At 39.1% G+C, this 26,739-nt stretch overlaps 3 protein-coding genes across 5 annotated transcripts; 1 reads left to right on the top strand and 2 right to left on the bottom strand.

Annotated features, from left to right (window-relative positions):
* Window positions 1-733: 733 nt before the first annotated feature.
* On the bottom strand, window positions 734-5,505 carry tmem169b (transmembrane protein 169b). Its single transcript, XM_040027978.1, has 3 exons — window positions 5,349-5,505; window positions 4,390-4,827; window positions 734-3,611 (listed from the first exon to the last, which is right to left on the bottom strand). Exons 2-3 carry the CDS (start codon window positions 4,661-4,663, stop codon window positions 2,983-2,985), a joined length of 903 nt encoding a protein of 300 aa, XP_039883912.1. The 5' UTR covers window positions 4,664-4,827; window positions 5,349-5,505; the 3' UTR covers window positions 734-2,982.
* A 711-nt stretch (window positions 5,506-6,216) lies between these two features.
* On the top strand, window positions 6,217-13,076 carry LOC120731128 (nucleoporin nup124). 2 transcript variants are annotated; one of them, XM_040027967.1, is made up of 14 exons: window positions 6,217-6,366; window positions 6,593-6,649; window positions 7,755-7,881; window positions 9,126-9,215; window positions 9,305-9,492; window positions 9,586-9,628; window positions 9,717-9,828; window positions 9,945-10,077; window positions 10,616-10,680; window positions 10,815-11,011; window positions 11,094-11,229; window positions 12,198-12,236; window positions 12,327-12,354; window positions 12,431-13,076. In XM_040027967.1, exons 1-14 carry the CDS (start codon window positions 6,315-6,317, stop codon window positions 12,556-12,558), a joined length of 1,395 nt encoding a protein of 464 aa, XP_039883901.1. In that variant the 5' UTR covers window positions 6,217-6,314; the 3' UTR covers window positions 12,559-13,076. The 2 variants fall into 2 exon arrangements, with proteins under 2 accessions (XP_039883901.1, XP_039883902.1); XM_040027968.1 differs by lacking the exon at window positions 7,755-7,881 and having other exon boundaries at window positions 6,315-6,366.
* On the bottom strand, window positions 12,718-25,566 carry pfkla (phosphofructokinase, liver a). 2 transcript variants are annotated; one of them, XM_040027964.1, is made up of 22 exons: window positions 25,193-25,566; window positions 24,530-24,603; window positions 23,185-23,262; window positions 21,544-21,733; window positions 21,246-21,411; window positions 20,659-20,703; window positions 20,446-20,554; window positions 19,887-19,985; window positions 19,615-19,707; window positions 18,361-18,486; window positions 18,197-18,261; window positions 18,058-18,121; window positions 17,807-17,953; window positions 17,605-17,675; window positions 17,390-17,477; window positions 17,148-17,300; window positions 16,431-16,595; window positions 16,288-16,349; window positions 15,625-15,736; window positions 14,183-14,282; window positions 13,984-14,089; window positions 12,718-13,896 (listed from the first exon to the last, which is right to left on the bottom strand). In XM_040027964.1, the coding sequence occupies exons 1-22, from the start codon at window positions 25,275-25,277 to the stop codon at window positions 13,749-13,751; spliced, it is 2,346 nt and encodes a 781-aa protein (XP_039883898.1). In that variant the 5' UTR covers window positions 25,278-25,566; the 3' UTR covers window positions 12,718-13,748. The 2 variants fall into 2 exon arrangements, with proteins under 2 accessions (XP_039883898.1, XP_039883900.1); XM_040027966.1 differs by lacking the exons at window positions 24,530-24,603; window positions 25,193-25,566 and adding an exon at window positions 22,746-22,810.
* Between the last annotated feature and the right edge of the window lie 1,173 nt (window positions 25,567-26,739).

Here is a 26,739-nt window from a genome sequence, read left to right as displayed (position 1 = left end):
ATAACAACATAAGTATTAAAATAAAATAATAATAATTATAAAAAATACAAAATCTGCGCAAATTTTAACCTTGTCATCCCTAAATTGATTGTTTTGTGTGTTTTATTTACTAACGTTACTTAGATTTTTCATTTGCAATTATAATAGTTTTTGTGAAATAATAAGCCTGACTTCCCTACATCAAGATATTGAAATCAAACCCTCCTTTTAATGTTCCCTCAAACCAGCCCTGTATGCTCAGAAAGGTTATTAAATACATAATTTTATTATCTTCGATCATCCAGGAGCTATGTTCAGCCATGACTCACAGGTTTGTGCCTTTAGACTTAAATCGCTAAACATGGAGATGTGTCTTTTAAATATATGCATTAACACAGAGCTTGTGTATTTTAACACCCCAACTAGAGCCTAAATAAATTTAGGCCATAAATGTAACAAATCAGACATTTAAAAAGTGGCCACAGCAGAACAAATTAGCAAATGTTAATCTGACTGTATTTCTCATGAACTTATTGTATTTGGAATGGTTGCTGCATAAGGATTTTAGATTTTGTTCAGTGAGTATTGCAGGATAACACTGGGGTGCCAATAATCTCAATTTAAAGCACCCCTCGCCCCCAGAGAGCCATCTGCATTGCTGTGCACCATGCAGGGTTTACATGCTGACTCTTGTCTTTGTCTGCTGATTAGAGTGACTCGCTGGTTTTAACGATACAGAAATATTAGTCTGTAGTTGAGATGTAATAACACAACACTTTATTTCACTTGTGTAAATGTTTGCATCATATAGATTCACAACATGTAAAACTGCATCACTTAACCCAGCCAGTCATATCCATAAACATTTGAGTCAACAAACATTTAGACCATCTGGATGTTTTAATCCAGTCTTGCTTGAATTTCAATCAGTTTTTTTTTTGATAGCTGTTTACAGTACATACATCTCAAAGTGCTGAAGTATAAAAACACCTAGCTAGAACATTTTCTAGGCTTAAATATAGAAAGCAAATTGAAGTAATATGTAAAATATGTGAGCATGGAAATGTAACAGGAATTCTTCAACTTCAGCTTTTTTGTGTGTGTGCGATTTAAAACTGTGAAGACAACACAAACACTTGTTTTAATGCTGTTCAACGTATGAAAACATGAACAAAAAAAGAACAATCTGCCAGCTTGTTCTCACTATGGCTTTGTAACTGCTTAATTAACCCTCGATAAGAAAAGAGGTATTGGTCTCCTTACCTTTCAATCTCCATGCATTGTTTAGATACCTTGACTATGTACAGAGTCCAGAAATCAACAAAAACTCACAGGCCAGAATTCTTCTTACCCCAGAGTATGATGTAAGGATCATATCATGACTTTTAATTTTTAAAAATCCCTTGCAAATAAATAATCAGCAGTGGATTAAGCTAAAGAGACTCCTTGGAAGTCTTCAGTGCTATGAGATAATTATTGTTCAGTTATACACAAAAAAATAAAACTTTTAGTTGTCTTTTACTGGAATTGTTGTCACCAACAAAAACATCACTTAGCCAACATTTTCCTTCATCCAAATGTGTATTAACCTACAACAAAAAAAATCCCAAACAAATGTACGGAAAATGGCTCATCTAAAGTCCAGGCTTTTAAAGAAAATAAATGCATGTCTTTTAAACACTAAACAACATACACTATTAAAGGACGAAGTACCGGACCACCTACACCTACAGTAGCCGCTCAGCCATGAAAACCCATGCCACAAAGCTCCAGAAACACAGTTTTTGTGCTTCTGTATTGAAGCCAGGGGAGGTTTGGACCTCTGCAATATGCGCCTCAGCACTTGGTGACCCATATGTGACCTTATGTGACCTGGCTGTGGCAGTGGTTCCTAAAAGCTTTCATTTTGCAGTGATACTTACAGTTGATTGTGGAATATCTAGGCGGGCCGAAATTTCACAAATTGTCCTCTTGCAATGATGGCTTCCTATTATATCACCACACCTCAAATTCAGCAAGCTCTTTACAACAACTCATTCACAATTATTTGTGAAGGCAGATTGCATTGCTAGGTGCTGGAATTCAAAGACTCAAGTGGTATAACCCAATACTTTTGCCCATACGGTGTATATGTTGCTCAAAACAAAAGATTCATGCATTCTGTAGTGACTGATGGCTGTGGGGTTGCATGCTATAGGCAGAGGAGGAAAAGTCAAATTTTATGACAATGAATCTGTTTTTTATGGTCACGCTGCCCCTTAAAAGGACAGATTTTCACTCTGGTGCTCTTTGGTGTATATTTCCACTAAAATCAGCAACTGACACAAAGTAAACCCACACCACTGCCAGGGGACGGTCACCCCCTTTGCCCATTTTTTTATGCCAGCCTCACTCTAAATCCACCTTCAAAGTGATTATGATTACTTCACAAAGACAACAGTGTTGCCTTTGAAGGTATTTTTGATGGCATTGAACAGCACAGTGATCATATATACTTAATGCAGATATTTACAGATGAAGTGAAAGTTGATGTAAACTCTCAGGAGTGTGTGCATATCAGTGTCCACGCCTTAGCTGTGAAAACCAAGGTTCATATGTTTGAAAAGGTCTTTGAGTGGGAGTGCTGTTCCATAATTATTGGTGGCTATTTAGTGGTCTGTGAAGGCTGTAATAAACCTGTAATCAAAAAGAAAAGTCCCATAATAATTACTTCAGTGCTTCAACTCCAATAATGCTAGGTGATAGCAGTTCAGCACCAAAGGAGAGTTCAGGCAGTGCTTACTGTGTGATTATTAACAAAAGAGACATTTTGAAATAGTTTTAGAAAAGAAATTCTAATCAAAAGATAATTTTCTTACTCCTGTGGCTTTCAGGAAAGTCTCAAACCCTTCATTAGCAAAAACATAGATAGTAGTGGTGCTCATTTTGACACTCAAATTATTCAAATAATTCCCAACTTTGACCACATTAGCAATATGCTCCTTGAGCCCAGTGCCCACTACTTCACACTGATGACGTTTGGGCAAGTTCACTGGGCGCCTTGCTCTGTAGAGTGCCAGAAACAGTGTCAGAGTCAAGCAACTCCACTATGCTGTATGGCGAACAGTCTTCAAGCCCCAATTTCCCACAGGCCCAGCCACAGAAGCCTTTCTCCAGGTCGCGCACCGCCTGCCACCACTCACTGAAGGCCCAGGACACCTGCACCACAGCAGAGTACAGAGCCAGTGACAGCGCCAAAGGCATGATGAGCATGGGGTAGAAGATGATAAGAAAGGGGCATATTGTTATCTTGTGCCAGAACGTCCGCTCCTCATTGTACACCAGGAAGACATTGTACCAGGTGAGGGTGCCGTAGTAGAAGGAAGTGATGAACGAGAGGATGAAAACCACAGGTGCGCACGAGATGCTCCACAGGACCACATGGGGTCCCTGACACGCACCTAAGCTACAGGTGCGCTTGGAGCCTTCGCTCGCTTCGCATGCTGCATCAAGACGCTCCCTCGACTTGGCGAGTTCCCTGATTTCCTTCTCTGTCAAAGTGACGTGTATGTCCACCACCTGACCCTTCTTCTTTCCACGCGTAATAGTGCCAGTCAGGGTCACGTAGCGGCTGTCTGGAGGAAGACTCCAGCCTGTTCATACAGGATATGACATGGAAGTTAAGCAAGCGACACACAGGCAAGCCCAAACGTAACTGTAAAAAAGCCTGTGCAGTGTGTAAAAACATAATAACAGAACACAATCATTTGCAAATGTCATTAACCCACATTTTGAATCTGGAGCAATAAACTGAAAATTCAAATTCTTTTTGGAAAACATGGGCACTGAATGCTCCGGACTACAGAGGAGAGAGATCATCTGTCTCAAAATCAGCGTGCAGTTCAAAAGCATCTCTGATGGGGTTCTATTAATGCTTGTGGAATTGGCAGTTGGCACATCTGGAAAGGCTCCAGCAATGCTGAAAGATAGACACAGGTTTTACAGCAACATTTTAGCAAAGGCATCACATATCTCAGTGAGACAACACTAAAGAGTTGCATCCATTACAGCATGGCTTCGTAGTACAAGCCTGCAAGGATTGTTGTTGAAAGAAAAGAAGATGCTACAGTACACAGTGGTAAACATGGCCCTGTCCCAACTTTTTTCAGATGTGCTGCTGCCATCAAATTCAAAATCACTTTATTTTTTCTGGGTATGTTTTCTGTGTTGTATTGTGAATAAAATATGGGTTTATGAGATTTGCAAATCCCTGTATTTTGTTCTTATCTATACTTTATACAGCATCCCAGCTTTTTTGGAATAATGGTTGCTGTAACACTGAAGTCTATTTTATGCACAAATCCTGTCCTACAGTACTAACATCTGACATGTTGGGTTCATGAGTTTAACAGTGTGAGACAGCTTTTTCACCTTCGCCTGTGGGTGTGCAGAGGAATTTAGTTCCCTCCTCAGTGCTCCTCTCTGCTCCTTCGTCTCCTCCTTGGTCCTCTCCTGGTGCCCTCTCCATTTCAGACCGATAAACAATGAAGGACTCAGGACGTGGATCTTTCTTCTTCTTCCTCTTCCTCCTCATGGAGGGTCCTACTTCCCCATCATCCGCATGGCTCCCTGACACGTCAGACCTTAAGGAGACCATCTGGGGGCTGCCTTCCCCCTCAGTCTGAGGCTCCTCTACCTGTGCCATGTTCTCTCATTCATCCAATCCAACTCTTACTCTGAGGCTACTGTTTGGATGTGTTATGTGTGGAAATGAATAGTGAAATTCTAAGCAGCATACAAATCTCCAACCATTGCATTAAGCCTTTACTCTGATGACTAGCTGATTGCAAAGTCATAAAAACATACACACTAGCATACAGAGACACACACACAGAGAGCGTCATTAGGAAAAACATGTTTTTAAGCTCAGTATGTAAGCCTGTGCCCACTGATCCTGGCCCAGATTCTGCACAGTAGCCTATTTTTGCTTTATGTGCTGATGTCAAATGTCATATTATCATTGATTTCATGGCATCTCATGGTATGGCATGAACAGGAAACAAATAGGATATCACAAACAAAGCATGACACAATTGTTCAAAGGGGGGGAGGGGGTCTCTTTGCATGACAGCGCAGCAATATAGGCTGAAGCTCAGGCTAATATAATCACGTCCAGACACATGATAGGGGGGAAAAATAAGGAATTTAAAGAAGGAAATGTACAGTTGGTCCAAAACAATGCATGTTTTTCAGAAGAGGGGGTGAAAGCGACAATGAAGCCCTTCATACAGCTGATCCCCTCCCATTTAAATCCCACCCATGTCCGCTCTTTTGTCTGCAGCCGGTGAATGTGCTCTAACCACAACATTTCCACTGCGGTTTCATCTTACCTTCAATCTGCTGGACGAGCTCCGTGTAGATTAACTTGCACCGTGTGAGAATAAATTACTGAATCTGCCTGACACACAGGAGCAGAGCCCGCAAATTTCAGCGCTGTGTTTGTGTCCATACAGATGCGCTACGCAAAGCGATTTCCAGAATAGCACTAGTCCCGCCCCTCCAACCTCTGCCGCACACCAATCCCCACCATCCGTGATCCTCACGGCTGTCATGTGAACAAGGAAAAAATGATGATGTGGGAAAACCATCGTAGTCTAATATAATTCCCGGTTATTATATTAGACTATGATGTTTTCCCCACATTTTTCCTACAGTGTAATGAATCCAGTCCTTTTTGGCCTTTTAAAATATCATTATAGAAGTATTATGTTATTCTTGTTGCAATTTCCTCTGCTCAATTGGCCAGATCACTCTTTTTTTTTTTTTTAAGGCATTTTTAATATCAGTAAGACTTTTGAGTGGTATAAGTGAAGGATATAAGTCACTTAAGTCGCTAAAAAGTGATTGCAGCATTACTTTGGGACAGGAGTGCTATTTGTGGAAGATCCTAAACTTATTAAAATATGAGCAAATAAATGGAAATAGAGTATATAAGGTCAAAAATATTTAAAAAAAAATAAGCTCAAAATTGCTTTTTGTGGCTAGTAGACAATGGTTAACAACAATTATTATTAATAATAACATATTAAAATAATATAAAATGAATTTAATTAAATGAATTATAAATTTTAAGTTTTTCTTAATAAAAACGTTCAATAATATGGTAGCCTTTAAAAAAAAGTCAGTAGAAATAATATGAATGTTGATTCCTTTACTTATAATTGAACTAATTAAAAATAACCTTAAAACAATGTCATTTCCTGAAGAAGTCTCAGTTCCTAGCCTTTAGCTTTAGCATCAATAGCTCTGAAGAACGGGATCAGTTGATGTGATAATATTAGCCTCAAACTATAAAAATGAATGACCAGGATTCATTTGATAATATTGACCAGCTCCTCTTTCACCTCGGTAAATTCACTTATTCAGTTTATTACAGTTTATTACATCAGTTATGTTATCTTGGATTAGCATTAGCTTATTAGCTGTATGGCTAAATGTCAGTCACAAGCCAGGAAGCTAGCTACAGACAACATGACAATTTAAACAATGTTAAAAAGGTTTTAGAGGTTTATTTATATTATTGTTGTTTTTGTTATTATTATGAAAGATAAGTGTTATTTGTACTTTTTTATAGCTCTTCAAACTCGGGAGCTATCTCAAAAGAAGAATGAAATTAACCAACAGATTAAAGGTATGTGTTGATGCTAACTTTGGTGTAAAACAGTGGCTTAAGAAAGGTAATGATAAACTGGGCTAAAGACAGGCCTTTGTGTCTTTTGTTATTAGATATTAAACACCATTAAGCTTTTTTTTTGTTGTCAGTTTAAGCCACAGAGCCCCTCTTGGCCACCTTGATGTGTCCTCCCTGTTTCTGTCTGCATGTTATATTATGATTAGGTCTATATTTTGTTGTACAACACCAAAATTTTTGTAGTTTCTCCTCTGTACTACACAAAATTAAGTAATCAATACGTCATTAAAGCTAAAACTCTGTACTTTAATCACATTTTGATTGTTTTATTTAAAATTCACAAGTGGTAGCGTGAAGGACCAAAATCAACAAAACTGTATCTTTGTCCAACAACTGTATTCTTAATGTTTCCGTAGTTGTTAGTCACTTGTCCTTTTGCTGACTTCTCGCATTACGTTGAAGGGTGGTTTTCTCATATGTAGGTGTGTTTTTATTTCCTGCTTTTGTTCTCGTCCCTCATTTCTAACTGTCTGTCATTAGATTTCCTTATTTGATCACTTTCTCCTGTACTCAATCTACTCCTTTGTGTATATGTATAGACTTGCCTTGTCAATTATCACCTTGTCTGTTTGTCTACCTTTTGTTTCACAAGCCCATTTCTATTTAGTTTTTCTTGTTTTGTTTATGTTTTTTTTCTCTGTTTCTGTTTTTTGGATCAATGACTAAAGGTTTTTTTTTTGTTATGCTTGCCTGTGGGTCCAGTCTCTAGCATTTTATGATACTAAGTGGCAGTATCCTCTTTTTAACATCTGGTCACCTTGTCTTGAGTCATTTAAAAACATTGCCCATTCATTCCCTTGTATAAGGTCCATTTAGCCCACTACTGTTTAAAGATCCCTGCTTTAGTACTGATTGATCAGGTTACCCATTGAGTACACTTCCAACCACCTGACTAGCCTTAAGGGATTAGAGTTTAAAGTGATAGTGTCCTTTTGAATTTCTTTATCAGCTATTAACAGAAGCACAATGTTGGGGAATCCTATATCACGAACTTTGTCTTTTAATATAAGAATATTGTGTGCTGTGTTAATGTGTTTGGCAACAGTTTCCAGAGCCAACATTGCTGAGAAGAAGTCTTACATTGAAGCAATCAACAGAAATATTGAGCAACTTGAAGAGGAAATCAGTGTGAAACAGAGCACTGTAACACGTAATAAAGCAAATGCAAAAAGGTACAGCATTTTGTAAAATTAAACAGGAAATAAATGTGCCAGACCATGATAGATTACGGCGCAGGAAGATTGTGCAAAAGTGTTGAGCCACCTCTCATTTCTTTATATTTCGCTCCAAGGAGCCAGACTTTCTTGTGATTTTTACAGTGGTCTTGAGTATTATTTCTCCAGGCTTTCTGAAGGTCTTTTAAAGTTTTTCTTTGGACATTTGGATGCTTTTTCACTCATTTTCAATCTAGTCCTTGTTCATGACCAATGTTTTTTTTGTTGTTGTTGTTTGTATCTTTATTAACACTGCCACTTAACACTGACCTGTGAATCATTCAAGCATAAAAATGCATCTAAATCAAGGAATGAACCAGTATTTTGTCTGCACATAACAGATAACGTAGCAAGGAAGTCATTTTAAACTGTATTTTTAGGCACTTTGTAATTAGCACCCTGCCCTAAAAACATATAATTTACTCCCATTTCTTGAGTCGATTCTACAAAAAATGCCAAAGATAACTCAGTTTGATAGAAATGAAATAGCATTTTGCACCAACAATGATTCCCAAAGAGCTTAGCTGAAAACTTGGTATATCGCAGGATGGTTCTTAAAAAGAAATAATAGAAAATAGGACAAGTGGAGGATAGAAGAAGTGATGGAAACATTAAAAAGCTAAAGATGAACAGGATCTCAAAGTCCTATCCTTGAGAAATAGAGAAAAAAAAAGTCCAGTAAAGACTTGACACAGGACCTGAGAGATAGATCTCTACTGTTCACTGAAACCAAACAAAATTGGTCTCACTGGAAGGATGATTGTCAAGAAGCCATTCCTAAGAAGTGGTATGCCAGGCTGAGGTATGCCAAATTACACGGGACTGGGCTGAAAATCGGGCAACAAGGTCTTATGTAGTGATGAATCCCATTAGTTTAAATTGTCGTCAGTATGTACAGAGGAGGTCAGTCAAGTGTCTACAGCCAGCTATAACACATGGTTAAGGCTGGATGATGGTTTGAGGCTCCATTTCAGCCTGTGTTGTTGTCAAAACTGGTGAAGTAATGAACAAAGGACACTCCCATCAAATTTTGATCCATCATGCACTATCCCCTAGAAACCCTGTGATTGGGAACAGCTTCATTTTTTTGTTAGTTCTTTTGTAAGTTCTAAAAAAGTCTTGTACTTAATTAATATGTAGCAAGTGACAGAGTAAAAGTAAATAACCTACAGAGTACCTGCTTGTCTTTTATATAAATTTAGGATGAAGGCGACTAACGGCCTGCTTCTTCAATATGAGCAGACGTTGAAAGCAGAACTGGAGAAAAGAAAAGCCAACTACAACCATGACACGTGGGTTCATTTAGCAGCCTTGTTTGTGATTAATACTTTTGTGTGTTGGAAACAGACATGTTAAATGTTCTTTATTTATACCTAAACAGGGAGGTCTTTCAAGAAAGGATTGCAAGCTACAGAAAGATTTTCCAGGAGCATAAAGAATATTATTTACAAAACCCTCTTGCTGAAAAGCTCCTCGTGCTGAAGGCTGAAAAAGAGGAAATTGAATGTAGGATCAAAGCTTGGGATGAACAAATAACAATGAAGCAGAAGGAGCTGGACCATCTTACTGGTGATAAACCTTTCGTATCTTTGAGCTTTGCTCTGTTAGAGCTGAAATTTTTTACAGCTTGGTATACAGTCCCTTAAATTTTTGTCCGAACAGGTCCAGTAGTTACTTCATTTTCCACCGAGAAACTGCCAGATAGGTATTTTAGTGAATCACTCACAAAGAATAATCACATAACTTACAGGAATGGTAATTTCTGACTGACCGAGCCCATTTTTTGTTTCTAGTGCTTTTGGCTTGCAGCCTGTAACAGAACAAGAGAATGGATTTGATCATCAGACAGCCAGGGACAGAGAGCCTTCCATTGACATCTCCTCTCTGCATCTCAATCAGACAACGGTACAGATTTAGCATTTTATTAAATGCATCTAAACACTGGCAAGCAATCATGAAAGGCAGTTAAAGCTGTTCCAGTTATAACTTCACACTTTGATAAATCTGAGCATTTGTTACAGAGTGGTCATAAAACATCTGATGAAGAGGTAAATGCTGAAGAGATCCATGAGGAAAACATCCAGGATTTACCCACCTGTAGTACTTCCCCAGAGGAAGGAAGTAAGGAGCTGTGGTCCAGTCAACAGTTTTGTGGTGAGTCATATACTGAAGGGTGTATTCGGGGTCACTCACATTAAAAGGGGACATTATTTGACTCTTCTTACTCATAATATAGATTGATTGATTGCTGTCTATTTCAGTGTATGTCTTTGGATGATAAAGAAATATGTAAAGTAAAGATAGAAAGGACTAAAGATAAGAAAAGGGCAATCACAAGCTTTCTTTTTTAAGCCAGAGAGAAAATCTCACTATTCACCATTGAGAAATTTCATTTTTTTAAAAACAACAAATGACATATTCTGTAAATAAAACCATCCTGTTTTATAATTACAGGGCAGTCTGTGCAATTACCTACACATTTTTACAAATGTATTTTTTAAAATTGAATCCCAAACAGTCATCCTCATCATCTAGCAAGATTAAGATCACCTTGGTAACTTATGTGACACTGAAAGCTGAAGCTCGACATAACCTGTTAATCTGGCTTTGTGGTGCGCCTCTCTGGTGCCACGAGTTTAGTTTGAATGATCATGTTAATCAAACCACATGAACAGAATATTTGCTTCTTCAGACCAGAATCAGCCAGAGGACATGCACACTCAGGAGCAGGAAGAGGAGACTTCACAAGAAAACCAGGTTTTCTGATTTTTAGTTTACTATACTTGCAATTTCTGCTAATACACCTGAACCAGTTAATCAAACAAATTTGCCAAATGTATTGAATGTAAAACTTTTTCTTTTTTCTTGTTATTTCTTCTTGCTTCTTACAGGAGAAGCTGCCCACAGTTTTCTATGCAGAGGAGATTTTTGAGGGTGATATGGAGAAGGGAGCAGCTACACATGAAGAGCAGCCACCACGCGACAAGGACGATGAGGAACTCGCTACTTCTTCCCAGCCTCCATCTCAGGAGACTGATCCTCAGTCAAAAATTACAATTGCGTCTTCAACCCCGACATTCTCATTTAAGTAAGACTTTGGATGAGTGGTCTGATGCTTTGAATTACACTCACTCAAGTCCTGACAACTGGTTTTCGTGTGTTCGCTGTAGCTTTAGCCCAGCCAGCTCCAAAGATCAAGGGAGCTCTGAGACCAAATCTCCAGCTTTCTTGTTCTCTCTGAACTCTGATCCCAACACACCAGGCTTTCCTGGATTTGGATTTGATGTGGGCTCATCACAGGAGGAGGTGAGGAATAAATGATCTCACAGAAATCATTGTGTAGGTTTTTAGGCATCCAGCTCATGGTGTCTTACATGCTTGAGTTTAGGGAAACTGGACGTCTTTTTTGGCTCATGACGATGTTTTATTTCCCATCCAAGAGGCTGCGTTAGTTCTAAAATCTTAAACTTTCTACTTAAAATGCAGTCTTGAGATAACTTTACTGATGTTTTCACTTTTATTGTCACATCACATGTGCCGGTACACTGGTACAGCACAAGCAACAGTGGTAACTAAAATAAACCTAAAAAAAAAAAAATTAAAACTAACATAAACAATTTTGTGAACTTGGAAAATAAAATAAAACAAGATTAAAAAAAACAGGAATAAATAAGGAAAAATAATTAAATATCCTTAGTTTTTGGTATCTGTTACTTTGGTAAAAATGTTACTATAGCTTTCCTGATGGGGCATTGTTGGATGTGTTTTCCTAAATATTGCTTCTAACATATGGCCTCCTTATACAATAATAATTAAAAAGACTAAAACTAGCACCGAGTCTAATAAAAAGTAAATTACAACCATACAGTAAAAACTATACTGAAACAAAACTCTGGAAAATAACTGAACCTAAACTTAACTAAAAACAAATAGTCAAAATGAAAAAATAATGAAAACTGATTATAAAGTACAAAACTATTATTAACTCTGGTTTCAACCGCCACTCACACTGTGACCCATGTGGGAGGGCCAGTGTTTTGCAGAGAATTCACACCATTGCTTCTGTGACCTTTAACAGCCCTCATGACAGGATGGGCCAGCAACTCTCAGGACCAACTCCGGGAGGCTAAATATGTCAGATTCCTCTTGGATAAGGCTTGAAACTTTCTCATGAACCAAAAAATCCCCCAAAGTGTCCAGTTGCCTTCAACAAACAATTAAGACAGAAAAAAGTATTTTCCTGCTTTTGGAATTACCTCCAGGTTTCTTTGCAGGACTTTTTCGGTTTCACTGGATCTTTGTTCACTGAGAAGGTAATGTTTTTTTTCCACTGAAAGCCTACTCTACTTCATGTTGTCTCTGTTTTGGAACAAACATACTAAACTATGATTAACCATTTCTAGAAAACTGCTGAATCTAAATCTTCAAGCAGTAAGTATCAAACCACAATGTGTTTGTGTGGTGTGTCGTTTTGGACCACTGATGTGTGCTGTATATGATTTCACAGGCCCTCAATTCCTGTTTGACCAACCAGAGACATGCGAGGACTTCCAGTTTGCTTTTGCCACCAAGAGCCCTCAATCAGCTAAAAAAGAAAATAGTGGAAATGATTTTCCATTTTCATTCAATTTCTAAGAGCTGTAAAAGTGTTTTCAAGTTAAGTTCTTCCATCTTATGTTGTGACGTTAGCGGGAGCTGAAATAGCAACACATTTTTTGCTCTGTTGAGCAGTCATTATTAATTTGCAGGTTTAACCTAAAGTGAAAATTCAAACAACAATTAACTGATTTCTAATAGAGTTCAATAGAATTTTATTTAAGACAGATATAGAGACAATAATACACACGTAAGTTCATATTTCTTTACAGATTTCATTGTTCATGTGAAATAGTTTTTTGTGAAGTTTAGTTTGTTTACAGGTGTGTGTTCATATTTTGTTGTTTGCTGTTCGATTCAAAAGGCAGAAGCAGTTTTCAGTCGAACAGTATTAAAAAAAAAACAAACGAAGACACTTAACTGGCCATTTCAGGTCACATTCAGACATTTCATGTGTTAAATAAGATTATATAAGAGTATCTCAATAAACATTTAGTAGCTCTTATTTATAGCTAATAAAATATTAATAAAACTCTGTAATAAAACTGTTAAAAAGATTCCTTTATCATATGATTTCTGGCTCATTCACTCATGATTTTGGAGAGAAAGCATTTATAACACCTTGCATACAGTCTTGTTTCATGGCACAGTCAGTAGTTAATCTATAAAATGTTTTGTTCAGTGGCACTTATGACTGTCTGTTGAGCAGTGGTTTAAATATACAAAGCCTCCCTTGGATTTTGGCACAATAAGAAAACATTTGTGCTGAATTCCTTGTCAAATAAATACTGGTACACAGGTGAGATCAGTGCTGGCATTTAGAAAGTATATTCATGGTCATTCAAGTTTAAGAGATGGGCATGGAGTAAAGGTCCCGCCACCTATTGTGCCCATACAGTATGCCCCCTAAGCACAAACAAAAAAGTCTGGGCACAAATTGGATCATGACCAGAACTTCTCTGAGCAAATAAAAGCAACTTTAGTGCAAGAAGGAGCACACAAAACCTCTGAATCCATCAGGTTAACCGATATATCAGAGGGCAGAGCAAGGGAGTTCTGCATTTTGATGGAAAGCATAGAAATATCTTTACGTGAAAACAAGAAGTCAGGCAGTCAAATTGAAAGCCCAAGCTTGTAAAGAAAGGTTACATACGATATGTGATGATGAGAATTAAAAATGATGGATAAAAGCTAAAAGGTGCAAAGCATGCTGCCATTTTACAGAGAGCTTAGAATCCACTGTCAATGCTGATGGAGCGTTGAGTCACATGTTCAATCTCTCCTGGGACATATTCATTGAAGCTGGTTTGGTACTTGGCCAACATCTTTAGCATGGGCCGCAGTTTTAACCACCACTCTACCTTGGGCATCCGGTGCCTTGGAGATTAAAAGGATAATAATTAATAAACAAGACAATGTGTTTTCCAAAAGCAGCATATTTTAGATTTTTTTTGTATTACTTACTCAAAATCGGTTATTTCCTTCAGTTCAGTGACAGGGGTGAATGAGACAACCTTCCTGTTAAGGCCGATGACACATGCTGTTTCTGGTGAGTTGGCAAACACTCGGCCTGGTGGAAAAAAATTCAGTCAATACACCTGATGTTTGACTCAGGATTGCTTCATGTTCTATCAATGCCATCCACGACTTGCAGTAAACCTACCTTGTCGGTAGTTTTCAGTCAGTTTCTCTGAAAGCCACTCGATAGCTTTCACGCCCAGCTTCGTGCCAAAATTTCTATCAAAGGGAGAAGGTGCCCCGCCCTACAGCCCAAACCGAGAACAAAATTATCACATCAAAATGCCAATTGCAGTTGAGGTCAGACATTTAAATATACTCATCACAGGCATGAATGTCATGTTGGTTTGGGGCTTTTAATGATCTCTTTCAACTGTTGTTTTTCCAGGAATGACGAATTGTGTGCACACGTTTGAATTTATTTTTGGATTTTCTCTCCACACAAAGTCAAAACTGTACACACAGGTTCAAATATATATGTGCAAAAGGTTCTAAAATGGCTTTTAGCTTGGCGAGGTCAAGGACTATTAGCATCTCGTCAATGATCATGATTGACTACAGTGGTAGTTTCTCTGCTAGAATAAAAAGGTTTTTGTTTGACAGCAGTCATTGGATTGACCATTACTCAGCACAACGGGAAGGTCCAAAGAACTTAGTGACGATCTAAGAAGTATTGTCACTTGGAGCCATTTCTGACCAACCACAGATTCCAAGATCGTCAGTTCAAGCTATATGGTCTGGAAGAAGATCCAAACTGTCAACCTCAGATGAGAGGAAATTGGTTAGGATTTGCAGGAACCACCAAGGCTCAAGCCTGCTATGAAGTGGAAACTGCTGGAACACCAGCATCATTGTCTACAGTGATTCAAATGTTACAACACTATGAACTATAAGGATATGGGCCAAGAAAGAAGCCCTTTCTCCAAAATTGACACCTTCAGACTTGACATGGACAAGTCAAAAGCCTTCTGGATAAAAGACTTATGGTCAGATGAGACAAAGATTGACCTTTTAGGCCACAATGAAAAGGTAAATTTGGAGGAGTAAAAGTCAGACTTTTGAACCTAAGAACACTAACAGCATCATGCTTTGGGGCTGTTTTGCTGACAGTGGTACTGGTACATTGCAAAAAGTGAATGGAGTAATAAAGGACGAGGACTACCTCCAAATTCTTCAACTTAATCTCAGTTCAACAGCTAAATAGTTGAAATTTGGAGACAAACATGAGGACAGCATAAACCAGAAATAAAATGATAATATTCAAGGATGTTTTCATCAGCTTTTTTAACTGCAGTTGGGTGTTAATTTAAAGCGTAGTAAAGTTGATTTAGCAAGACATCGAAACTCATTCAACCTTAAGACATTCCCGAGACCACTGTCTAGCATGTTGATTTAAAAAAAATCCAAAATTAATTCAAACACATGCACCTAATTGTTGTTTTTGTTTTTTTAAGTTGTTAAAGATGCTGTACAATCAATAAAAACAGAACAGCTCAAAGAAATCATTAAAAGCACAAAACAATCATTCCCATGACGAGTCTATGTAAGCTTTTGACTACAACTCAAAGTTGGAAAACTGATCCATACCTGCTGGAGGTGTCCCAACACGTTGACTCTGCAGTCAAAGATGTTCTTCCCTTCTGATGAATACAGCTTATGGATGAAATCTGTAGTGTAGTTTTCATGGCATTTTTCATTCCTGTCATGACAGAGAACATGATCAACAAAGGAGTGCCACAGTGTTATTGGATGCAGGCTCAGCTAGACAATTATAAAAACTGATGTGGCACTTATACAATAATTATCCATAATTTTCTGCTGCTTATCCGGTATCTGGTTGCATGGGCAGGAAACTAATTTCCACAATTTGAATCTATCTATAAATACATCAATTCAACAATTTGTGTGCTTCACATGGAACATAGAGTGAAATAATGAAGTCAAAAATACATAATACATCTTCTATTCTATGAGTAAATAGCTGCAAACTAAAACTTAGCTGTACTGTTCTACCTGAAGACAGTCCTGTGAGTGCTGCCTAACATGTCAATTTTAAATCTCCCATTGTTCATTTGGGCTCAGATTGGGTGACTGTCAAATCGCTGCATGAGTTCCTCAATTTTTAGACTTATCAAACTATTCAGTGACCTCTTGTGCCCTCACTGTAGGAAAAAGGATACATGCAATACAGCTTTTTCCTTTAATTTGTCACCTGTTTAAATTTAGTTCACTCTATAAAATGTTACGTACCTCAGGATTAGACCTCGTTGGACATCTTTCTTCATCTTTTCAGATAAGTGCTCCACATTTGTCTGCAAACAGTTCACATTATTAGAGGAAACAGTGCTGTGAACATCACAAAAATGACTTTAGACAATATCTTTTTCTTCTACCTTAAGGTCAAGGATGTTAAAGGGATCTTCAAAAATGTAGGCTGCATCAGCACCCACTGCTATGCCAGTAGCGGATGCCAGATATCCACAGTACCCACCCATGGTCTCCACCACAAACACTCGTCTCTTGGTCCCACTGGCAGACTGCTTGATCTTGTCACAACTCTGCAGAAGAATTTGATTCTTTGGTTGTAATATGATATTTTAAGATATTTTCCGTTTGACACCATTCTCTTGAAACTCTAGAGACGGTTTTGTTGGGAAATCCAATTACATCAGCTGCTTCTGAAATACTCAGCCTGTCTGGCACCATCAACCATGCCAACCATGCTCTGTTCCCCCCATCCTCATGTCTACATGCCTGTTGAATTGCTGCCATGTAATTGGCGGATAAGATATTTGCATTAATGAACCAGTGAGCAGGAGTACCTAGCAATGTAACCTGTGAGTGTCCGCTATTAATATAGGTTTAGAGTGATAAACTGTACCGCACCGTTTCATTTTCCATGTCTTCAAAGCTGGAAGATAACATCTCAAACACTAAATGTTTCTATTTGGTTTATACACAAAATTATAATAAAAATGAACAAAAATTAAATAAACTCAAGTCTTTTAAACAGCTTAAAGGTCAAAGCAGTTGTGATTTCAAACTTAACACTGCAAAGAACAACATTCGTACAGAAAGCCATACAAAAATATATTTCTGCTGAGCCCTACCTCCATTGCACAATTGACAGCAGTGTCTGTACCCACACTGAAGAAAGTTCCCGGGACGTTGTTGCTAATGGTAGCAGGGATAACGACCATGGGGATGCAGAGCTCATCGTAGTGAGTCCGGGCCTCGTAGAGCTCAAGCACACCTTGGTACCCCTTTGAAAGTCAAAGGCATACAGGTCAATATTAACACGGTAATTTTTGGCTCGAATAATTTAGATTTGACACTTTTGTGCTTGTTATACCTCAAACCCTCCTATTACAAGCAGAGCTGAGATTTCGAACTTGGCGATGGTTTCCACAATCTTCTCCAGGTGAGAGTTGGGAAGAGTCCTTAAGAAGGAAATTAAACAAAACTTGTCATCAGCGTATGGCAAAATCTCGTAACACCTAAGCCACTGCTGCGTTAGGTTAAGCCTTTAAGATCAGGTAAAGTGATTCATATCAGTGAAACACTCACCGTTTTGTCCCCAGCAGTGAGCTTCCTTGGCCCGTCCATCCAGCCACACTGTGCCATTCCATCTCAAACACCTGCAGACAGACAGGTTGAAGAACACTTTCCTTTCAGTCTCACACAGGTTACTGTGGAACTGCTAAAATCTCCTTCAGTGTTAAAAAACAAACAAACAAAACAAAACAAAACAAAAAAATCACAGCCTCACCGCTCCATCGGCAAGTCCCAGAAAGCCGTCATTGACCCCGTAGACTTTGTGTCCACGAGAGAGCCCTGACCTCACCGCCGACCTCACTGCAGAATTCATTCCTGCCGCCGGAGCTCCCACGTTCAGAATAGCAAAAGAGAAGTTGCTCTGAGGAAGCATAAGTCAGACATAAAAGAGAACACCAAGATTAAATCCTGGGATCATTTCACATCATTTATGGCTTAAACTGTCTACAAGTCCTCCAGACCTACCTTAGACTGAGGAGGCTTGTGGAAAGCGAGACTCTTGTAGATGTTCCAGTTGCTCTCAAAACTCCTAAAAGTACATCGTTAGTTTAGTTTTTTTAATTTGCAATAAAAACAATAAGGTGACATAAATCAAAACTCTCACCCTCCACGCAGTTTAATGGCTTCATCAAACCTCTTCTCATTCATGGCCGTCTGCACCAACTTAGTCTGCAAAGGGTGGTGCAGTAAAACCAGAGCTCAGCATCTCACTTCTGACCTGTTCTGTTCATTACAAATAAATTACACGAGGACAGGAGAGAGACTCACCATCTCCACACACTCCACCAGAGGGAGGCGGACTGCTTGGTTGCCCGACAGGCCGATGACACAGGCGGGGGTTTCAGGAGAAGCCTCCAAGAGGGCCACGACCGCTTCCACACCCAATATGCTGCTCTGGAAACACGTGTTTGGATATATGTGCAATTAAGACAGCACTGACATTGAATACTGGGAATTAACCTCATACTAATTTGAATTTTTTTTTTTTTTTAAATCTACTCAGGCAGCCTTTGTTAGTATGCATCAATAGATTATTTTATTATCGGTATCAGGTCATCTTGTTGTGTATTATGCCACATACAGAAACACATCCTGTGCTAGTTTTCTTCGTGTAATCAGTTTGTGTTAAGTCTGATTGTGGCCACTTGTTAGTAGTGCAGGTTCATTGTGTTAAATAGTGTTTAATAGGGCTGTTCGATATAACGATATATATCGGATGACGATATAAAAACGTCTATCATTTTACACTATCGTTTGTTTTGTGGTGTCGCAAAATAAACTGTTTACGGCAATATTTTTTCATCGTGTTGATGGTCACTGTAGTGGCTATATTAATTTCTTAAAGTTCTCTATTTCTCTTATATTTAATATAACCACACTAAGGACGGACAAGCGCCTGTTTTTATGGGTTATGGTTAGCAACAACGACGGTAACAGCATCGCGTGTCCGCTTGTTTATGTTCCACATAAACCTTTCACAATAAAGCTCAAGATCCTGTTGAGACTTTTCAAAATAAACTGAATCACGTGAAAGAGCAGATTTTTTACGGATGAGAAGTAAAAAAGAGCCGCCAGGTGCTAAAAAATAGACCTTAGACTCAAACGTTAGAACAGGCTTTTCCCCACAGCACCCTGTGTAATAAATACTCACAAAGAAAACAGCGGCTGTTACAATTTATGTCTAAAAATGTATAGTTTCATGCATCGGTTAAACACTCGACTCCAGCTACATGACGCGCAGCTGGAAACACTTCACACAAGTCGAGCTGCCCGAGATTCACAGAATTTACAGAAAATGTTACATTTTTGCGATTTATATCGTTATCGGATGATAGAATTCTTATATCGGGATATGAGATTTTGGTCATATCACACAGCCCTAGTGTTTAATTATCATTTTAATGGTCAGCCAAAAGGAACAATCAGGAATATTGACAGAATAGCTTTGAGACGCAGTTATTTTTGTTAATGTCCCTGAATTTATTACTTCAACAATATTTACAAGTTTGTTGTTCAGCTTACCAGCATTCTGTCAAACGCTGAGGGAATTCCTCCTCGCTGAACGTGGCCGAGTACTGTCACTCTGGTGTCATAACCCAGTCTCTCCTGCACCAGCTTAAAAACAAACACATGGAAGAATTTCAGCATTTTATGCATTTGAAAAAGCTCTCAGCAACAGCTGTCGCCAAGAAAAACTACAGCCGACCTTTGCAGGAGTGAAATAAACAATCTATAAATCAGTATCTGATATATTCAGATTGTAGTGCTGCATTAATGTGCGTTGTCTGACTTACATCTTTTATATAATTTGAGGAGATGGGCTTGCCATTTATGTCAATGGCTCCTTCTGCGACGATTATGATGTTCAGTCTCGACCCCTCGCTTGTGCGGCTCTAGAAGGAAACAGGGTAAAACATGTTATTGGTGTCATTAAGCACAAACCTGTGTCCAAGTTCTTTAAAGTCAGAACAACTACAGTCAAAGGAGGACTGTTATTTCCATCTGGAGTAATTTATCTGGTGAAACGGCTCTGTTTGGGAACTTTTAAAAAATGAAAACCATAAATCAGGGAGAGCTTCCTGTACTAATCAATGTACACATAAAAGCTGGAGGTGGCAACAGGAGAGGCAAGACCCTCATTGGACAGAGCCGACTTGGTTTGCACAGTGCCTTGCAGATGCACAGATGCTTGTATGACATTAGCAAACTGTCCTGCTTTCATGGCATGCCTAAACTGAAACTATGCCCAATTCGTCTACTTCGACACAGGCCAAACCTGTCATGTGGATGCACACAGTGAATGTAAATCGGTATATGCATGGGGCTAACATACAGTCTGGACTTGTGTCTTACCCCCTTTAGACGGGCACACATATTGTCCTCCCAGCCCTCCTGAGGTGGAGCCTCTGGAATAAAAACCCAGTCTGCCCCTGATGCCAGAGCTGACACTAAAGCCAAATACCTAAAGTTGTAACAGAGAATAAAAGGACAGTTAATGCATAACAAGAGCTGCATGCAGCTGCAGTGCATATGGGATAGCAAAATGGGTTAAAGTGCAACTCTCACCCGCAGTGCCGTCCCATCACTTCCAAAACAAATGCACGCTGGTGGCTGTAGGAAGTACAAAACAGTTACAGTGAGACTCTTTTCCACAAAGTATGTCAGCAAACACACAAAGAACATGCTGGTGTCTGAGAAGGCAAGTCTGGGCAAGATGGAAGTCATGCCAAAAGCCTTGAATGGTGCAAAAGACCACATTCCATTAAGAGTTAATCATTCACTGTTCAGGTATATTCAGATAACTCTGATAGGGCTGAGATTAAGTAATGCTTAATCATCAGCATTACTCCATGTCTGTTCAAGTAACTGAATACAACTACTAAAAAAACCCCAACACACACATGAAAAGCTGGAACCACAAAATGTTTGGCATTACTTAATCGCCGACTAATCTTTTCTTGATCTATGTGCAGTATGTTTACTACCATAAATCTGCTCCTTTGAAGCAGCACTGCAGCACATGTGGTGTGCTCGACACATCTTCCTTCCTGTAACTCATTTACTAATTACTCACTTATCCAGTGACCTTGTGCATGCTTCTTTTATGAAACACCAGGCGCTTCAGTGCTGTTCCGAATTACCCAGCGGCTCACCTCTGTGCAGTGGTCATTATGGCGTCAATTATCTCCATGATGCGGTGCAGCGCAGAATCGGCACCGATGGTCATGTCTGTGCCGCAGAAGTCGTTGTCTATGGAGCCGACGAGGCCCACGATGTTCAAGTTATAATGCTGCTTAGCCATAGTGTCTGTGATCCTTCCTGAAGTAACACACACAAGTGTTGAAATTAAATAAACTCCAAACACGTTTCTGAGAGTTCAACAAAAAATGACTCCACTTCTTGTTTCTGATATGCACTCTGAGTAGTTTGATCTTCTTGAGCGACACTCACCTTTCTTTACGAGTTCATTGAGTAGATCGCTCCACTCATTGCGGAAGATGTTGGCTCCGGTAAGGCTGCCGTCGCCGCCACACACGCACAGGTTGGTGATGCCTTTCTTTACCAGGTTGAAGGCAGCGGAAACTCTGCCCTCACGCGTCATGAAGGCCTTGCAGCGGGCACTGCCTATCACGGTCCCACCCTGCAGCAGAGATGTAAAACTAGTCAAAAACCAAACTAAGGCAGACAGAATATTTTAATCAGGCATTTTGTAGATCAGTGAGATTCATAAAGCAATGGTTCGCATTTTTGGTGGATACAAAATTCAAACAGCTAGTTGTGAAATAATTAGATTTTTCTCCAATTGTTTTGGTTTTGACCTCTCAAAATGCATAAACATAAACCTGGGGAGGAGGACTCACACAACAATAGAAGGGTGGGAACCACAGGTACACACAGATTAGATTTACCTGCAAACGGGATACTCTGGCAGATAATCTGGTGGTAAGCTACAATTACTACCTCACACTGAAAGACTCTGCTAACCAGGCAAGCTGCAGTTTGCATCCATGTCTGTTGGGACTCATAACATAAATGTAGTGAGACGTTTTGAAGGAATTTAATAAAAGTTATTCAGCATATTTATGTTTGGCCAATAAAAATTGCATCAGAGAGCAAACAACGCTTCAGATCTGGATGTGACAACTTCTAAAACATGGATGCTTCATTAGCACTTTCAACCCAGCAGCACAGGAGATCTACTATACTGGGCTCAAACACATTTTATCTACAGCCACTACAGTTTCAAGGTGGGCACCCAACCAAAACACAGTTCACGTATGTGAAATATGGTCACATATTTGGCACTGGATAAAGGCTGTAAAAATAAGGGAACCTTTGGCTATTTGGATAATAAATGTCAACACTTTATCCTTTTGTTTTAAGATATTTGTATTAAATTTGTCATAATAAATGTCTGAATTATGGCAACAAATGTCCCGGTGACCTTTGATCACCAAATTCCAATCCGTTCATCCTTGAATCCAAATTATTATTTGTGCCAATCTTGAAAAAAATTAATCAGATGCTTAGACTGTTCCTCCCCTATGCAAGGCCACCTGGGTTGGCTGGAAGACTGTTTACTTAGCCTGACACTCTGAATAGTGCAGCCTGCGTCTGATTAGGCTAAAAGCGCATGCAGCAAAGCTCCTTACCAGGTTACAACCAGTAATAGGAAGAGAAGAGACGAGAAGACATGGATGAAATAATAACAATAAAACTATAAAAAAAGAGAGAAATAGAGACAATTTTAAGCTCAGAAAAACAACAACAAAAATTCAAATTCTTTTCAGACATAAGCCACATGAATTTTTAAGGAGATCCTTAAGGGTCTTAGAGAGAGCAAAAATAGGAAACTGACAATTAATTCCTAAATTAGGTCCTCCATAAATTTAACGAGTAAAATCCATGATGGCCGAATTTAATTAGCTGCTTAAGTGTCCATGTCCTGTATGGTGGCTCAGTGTCACACTGCCCATGCTTGATATGAAAATGTCCACTCCTGAAGTGTTTTGTAGCAAAATAACTTTTACTCTGTGCTGAATATCGTCTCTTATAACAGCTACCTTTAACCACAGTAATATTTTAACCTACCAGCTGAATAATGTCGGTCACACTGTGCCAGTGGGCCAGTTTGATGTTGTCTCCCCCATCCACCAAGCCCTGGTAACCCTGAGGAAAAGAAATTATTATGGAGGGCAGTCAAGCAATAATGAAAAAAGAACAATCTCAGAGTGTTTATAAGCTGTATTTATATGTAAAAGATGGCCAGAGTCAAAATAACATAGCGTACTACAAGTACTTTCAACTCCTCTCTTATCTACAGGGGTTTGCCACACAGATTTTAGATGCCCTTCATTAAGTGCCACTGCACAGCATGTTTACTCATTCTCCTCCTGCTCCATATCTTTAGACAGTGTCCCACATTTTGACTGATTTTACAAGACACACAGTTTTCAAAAGTCTGGCTTTATACCCACTGCATATAAATGATTAAAATCAAATAAAGGTTAGCCTGTCTAGCCCGTCAGTAAAAGTTACAAGTTACCAAAAAGTCACTAGCATTGCAGAGTTTGGTGAATACGGTAGAAAAACACCACAAAGAAAATAAAAAGCCAATATATACTCAAAATTGTCTCCTTATCGCAAGTTATTTTTTTGCACTGTATTTTATGTGACATAAATCACTAAAAATTGCTCAAATAGTCTGATATGGCTCATAAAAGGTATTCCAATCTACAAATGAAGACTGTTACCAGACAGAACAGCAGCTGAAATAACAGTAAAATAAGAATATAGGAGCATGTAAAAACTATCACATGACACCATACGAACAAACTTTAACTTGCTTTTATTCCTTTTGTATTTATTTACCAAGAGAGTTTGAAAAGTTGCATTCAAACACATGTCCACTTTGTCCAGTCTGGTCACCCAGTTTGAGCCTCACACTACTTTTGCATTTGGTACTAGATTGGATAAGCCGGGGCTGATGGTCTTTTTTTCTGGGACAACTGCCTGTTGAGTTGCCAGGCAACAGGAAAACTGCCCTACTCAGTTCTTTATTGTTCAATAAATTAGTATTCTACTTTTGTCTACCAAAAAAACCCCAACTAAAAACAAAATGTACTCACAATAAGAAGCAATAAACTGATAATTTACTTAACTACAGCGGGTTTTTCTACCTGAGAACCGCATACATTAGCCACGCCCTAAATAATAACGCTGAATCAAGGTAAAACAAATACAGCATTCATGTTTTGAAAGTGACTGTAAAGTGATGGGTAAAACTTCTTTAGGAGTTATTTTATAGGAGTTTTCGTCTGACGAGTTGCCCCCTGCTGGCCATTACAAAGAACATTTCATCTGTCCCACTTGGGGACTCGAGCTTTATTGTCCCATTTTTTTAATGCAAAGAGGCTTACATACAAAGCTTGTTTACCTCATGAATGAGATAGACCTTGGCCCCCACATAAATGCCCATCCTGGTCACAGCTCGGATGGCAGCATTCATCCCTAAATCAAGGATAAAAAGTGTTAGATCTTCCTCTTTTTGGGTCTTTGCACACAGGCTGTTGCATCACAGCTCTGCATGGGGTAATCAAACGGTAAGGTGGGTATGACTTCATTATCTGTCATCTTCTCTGACCGCAGCAATAGACAATGGGAGACTTTGATTAGTCAGAAACAGATACACTGTGTGAGTTCAAAGGGGAGGCAGAAGGGTCTAGCCTTTTAGCAGCACTAACATTGAAGTGTTTTACACCCCTGAAAATGCTTATAAATGGTACTGTGAAGGCATAAAGCATGGGCATACAACCACATCTTAAAGTACTGCTATTATTCCACAATAGTGCATTATGTTGGATTGACTTAGAATTACTGATGTACGAATGCAAACATCAGATTATTGCTGCAGCAGGTAAAGTAAACAAGTATTACTATAAACTCGTAGTTACTGTGTGACCTTTGATCCCTAATCATCCAGCTGCTATTCCGAGCTGACTACCAGCTGCTGTCACCTCAGCCCTCGACCTAGCCACATTTTCCCACCACACAAACACGGGTTTACATCCACACATATACGTTCGAGTTGTGAGGTCACCTTGTGCATCTCCACCGCTGGTCAGCACTGCCATGGCCCGACCAGCGCACGTCATCTTCAGCTTCTCTAAGTCCATCAAAGACATTTTTAATCTATTCTCCTCGCAGCTACAAAAAAAGAGAGAGAATTTGAAAAAATAAAACCCGTCGGCTGGGAGTGTAAAATTATCTCTTAGTGTCTTGATCCTAGGGAATCTAGCTGCCTCTTCCTCGTTTGCAAGTTTCTCCTCAGCAGATCGTAACTTCCAGCGGTGACACCCACAGTATACAGCTGAGGGGGGATGTTTGCTCTTTTCACCCGCTCCGCCCGGAGCTGCGGTTTTCTCCACTCGCTCGTCTTCGAGAATCTCCGCCTTCTCTCTGAGCCCCGAGGCTTGTAACCGAAGGAAGTGCAACCAGCACGTACACCACGGGCAGGTATTCATACCGGAAGAAGGCGCAATCAGTGGAATAATACAGCAGCAGAACAGAGCATGTAAAACCTCAGGTCTGAAGATGTTAATGAAGTAACTTTGAGAGCCTGCCTGTCAACAGGAAGGAGAAGAGCTGGTTTAAAAGCCAACACAGTAATATTTTATAGTAAAAAATAAAAGTATACAAACTTCTGGGTATAATAAAGTATACAGTGTAGCCTCCACAGGACTACAGTAACGTGCAAATGTCTCGAGCATCCTCTCATTCGTCTGTATTCCAAGCTTTGTCATTCTTAAAATTTTTCTTCAGACATTTACTGCTTTTTCACCCCATCCCCTCCCCTTTTTTAACCTGCCACTAAACACTGACCTATGACTCATCCAACTTATCAAAGAACCATTTTTTAAATTAAAGAGCATGACAAATAACATTATTTGATCCAATTTATTTAGTTTAATTTATGGAAAATGCTAATGATAGCACAGTTTGACAGACCTAAAGTGTTTTTGTACCATAGAGGTCACTCCCAGAGAAGTTTTAGCTGAAAACTTGGCATATCTATGCAAGCTGTGCAGTGGGTCGTGAAAAAATGTGGGGAAACGGGACAAGTAGAGGACAAAAAAGGAAGTTCAAGCTTTAAAAAACATTTAAAAGAAATACTATATAAAGTAGATAAACCGGATCTGAAAGTTATGTCCTTAAGAAACCTGGTCCTTCAGCTGACCCATCTACTGCTCACTGGAGCCTCAATAGAAATGGTCTCAGTAGAAGGGTGGTTGTCAACAAATCATTCTTAAGGTGGGGAAATGTTGAATTACGCCAAAAAAAATACTCAAAAACTGGACTGAAATTAGTGACAAGAAGTCTGATGGAGTGAAGAAGCTGAAACTTTTGGTTCAAATTACTGTCAATATGTACGAAGGAGGTCAGGAGAGCTCTTCAACAGCGAGTGCCTATAGCAGTCTGTTGTTTGGAGCCGTATTTCAGCCAGTATGTTGGGGATCTTGCCAAAAGTGATGGAATTATGAACACAGAAAAACACCACCAGATTTTAACCTACCATGAAATAACAGCCAGAAGATTTCTTATCCAATGGTTGGAAAAAAAAAAAAAAAAAAAAAAAAATCATACCTG

Source organism: Simochromis diagramma, unplaced genomic scaffold, assembly GCF_900408965.1.
Source record: "Simochromis diagramma unplaced genomic scaffold, fSimDia1.1 OVJJ01000343.1, whole genome shotgun sequence".
Taxonomy (NCBI): Eukaryota; Metazoa; Chordata; class Actinopteri; order Cichliformes; family Cichlidae; genus Simochromis; species Simochromis diagramma.
Note: the sequence above shows the minus strand (reverse complement) of the source record. Positions and strands in the feature narration are given on the sequence as shown.

Coding starts and splice junctions, on each gene's coding strand:
- pfkla (XM_040027964.1), bottom strand. CDS start 25,277: ATGTCTTTGATGGACTTAGAGAAGCTGAAGATGACGTGCGCTGGTCGG. Junction 18,487..19,614: donor CAGCGTTTGACAGAATGCTG/GTAAGCTGAACA, acceptor ACGTGTTTCCAG/AGCAGCATATTGGGTGTGGA. Junction 17,301..17,389: donor TTGTAATAGGAGGGTTTGAG/GTATAACAAGCA, acceptor TGACTTTCAAAG/GGGTACCAAGGTGTGCTTGA.
- tmem169b (XM_040027978.1), bottom strand. CDS start 4,663: ATGGCACAGGTAGAGGAGCCTCAGACTGAGGGGGAAGGCAGCCCCCAG. Junction 3,612..4,389: donor CTGCACACCCACAGGCGAAG/GTGAAAAAGCTG, acceptor CTGTATGAACAG/GCTGGAGTCTTCCTCCAGAC.
- LOC120731128 (XM_040027967.1), top strand. CDS start 6,315: ATGAATGACCAGGATTCATTTGATAATATTGACCAGCTCCTCTTTCAC. Junction 9,216..9,304: donor GCCAACTACAACCATGACAC/GTGGGTTCATTT, acceptor ATACCTAAACAG/GGAGGTCTTTCAAGAAAGGA. Junction 9,493..9,585: donor GGAGCTGGACCATCTTACTG/GTGATAAACCTT, acceptor TTGTCCGAACAG/GTCCAGTAGTTACTTCATTT.